At 38.9% G+C, this 1674-nt stretch overlaps 1 protein-coding gene across 1 annotated transcript in view; it reads left to right on the top strand.

The window, feature by feature from the left end:
* Window positions 1-1674, top strand: part of lef1 (lymphoid enhancer-binding factor 1) — a gene marked incomplete in the record, with an annotated part of 70809 nt that overhangs the window by 8507 nt on the left and 60628 nt on the right. The window contains 1 exon segment of the mRNA XM_037690033.1: window positions 609-736. Coding sequence (XP_037545961.1) covers window positions 609-736 — 128 coding nt within the window.

The raw sequence follows: 1674 nt of genomic DNA, 5'->3' as shown, positions 1-1674 counted from the left end.
CACCAAGGTCACGTGGCACCAAGGTCACGTGGCACCAAGGTCACGTGACACCAAGGTCACGTGGCGCCACTGCTCCTGCTCAAAATACGTCGTAAAGGAAGTTGTTCTTCTTCGTTGGTGTTTTGCGGTGGATTGTATCCGCTCTGTGGCATCAGCGCCTCCTTCAGGCTGGTCCCACGCCTACATTTCCATGAAGGAAGTTTCACTCATGTGAAACGTCAATCTGTCAATCTGCGTTGGACTACTCCGGGACCTCCTCAAGGACCCGGATGTGACACAAAAAACAGAATTTTGGAATGTAACTAGAATTATAGAACTGAAAATGAAAGTAGTCAAACCGACTGTTCGTCACAATGAAATAGTTTCAGTTTATTGAAATTCATTTTCAAACAGTGGATTTAATTTCAGATGAAACAGGTTCAGTTTGTGACGACACAAGTTTCTGCTTGGTTTTGTTCACCACTACATTTACATCTTTACTCCCAGGTGGTGTTTAAAGCTCAGTTTTATTGTGACAGTTTGGATGCTGCTGCTTGTGTTTGTTCAAACCTGACTCCTCCTCCTCCTGCTCCTGCTCCTCCCCCTGCCCCTCCTCCTCCTCCTCACAGTGAAACATCCAGACCTGTACGGTAAAGGCCACCCGTACCCGAGCTACCCGAGCTACATCATGATGAGCAACATGAGCAGCGACTCGTACATGAACACGTGCTCTCTGTCTCCGCCCATGGCCCGAACGGTGAGTCCGCTAGTTTGAAACCAGGTGTGTGTGTGAGGCCCGGCCACGCCGTCCGCCACCACACTCAACTCATGTGCAAGTGTTTCATGACGAGGCAGACGACATGAACCTTTAATATCACAACATATAAAGTGGAGTTTTCATTGTGGGCTTAAATAAAATAATCAATAAAATGGTTATGGAGTCATAAATTAAAGTTAAGCTCATTTAAGTTTATTTCAATGTTTTTAGTTAAATGCTGGACTTTGTTGTTTCCTACATTTGGTCTAAATAACCCAAAGCGCACAAGAAGCACAAATCTGACTGGACCTACACAATATTCACGTAATTATGCAGCTGTTCACGTGAGACCACTAACAAACTTAAATATTGTGAAAAAGTTCTGTTTTGTCATTCGTATCAGAAAATGAAGCTAATTTAATAAATAGATTCATGTGAAGCATTTGAAGCTGTTATTTCTCATCATTGATGATTATTTTCAACCACGGGGAGCATCGAACCAGGATGAGAGACCACAACATTTCATTTCCCTTCAGGATTAATAAAATCATTTTCAATTGAATTCAGTTATAAACAACGATCAAACTTGATCAAACACGATCAAACTTGATCAAATCATTTCCTGTCAGACATGACTGGATCACAGACCTGTGATACTTCAAAGACCTCATGTAAAAATGAGTTCTTCTATATTTTATATTAATATTTTTTACATTTTAAACAATAGCCAGTTTGATTTTTGAGCCTGTTTAGAATTAAACATTTAACTTTTAAATATTTGTCCCCTAACAATAAATGTGATAATAAAGAAGTTATTTTACTTATTTTAACTCTTCGAAGGCTGAAAACAATTTTTGTAGTTTTATAGTCCTGGTTTTATAAAAACATGAACAATTACACTTATATATATATATATATATATATATATATATATATAT

This window comes from Nematolebias whitei, chromosome 16, assembly GCF_014905685.2.
Source record: "Nematolebias whitei isolate Nwh7 chromosome 16, NemWhi1, whole genome shotgun sequence".
NCBI lineage: Eukaryota > Metazoa > Chordata > Actinopteri > Cyprinodontiformes > Rivulidae > Nematolebias > Nematolebias whitei.
The sequence above is the reverse complement of the archived record's forward strand: the minus strand, read 5'-3'. Positions and strand labels throughout refer to the sequence as shown.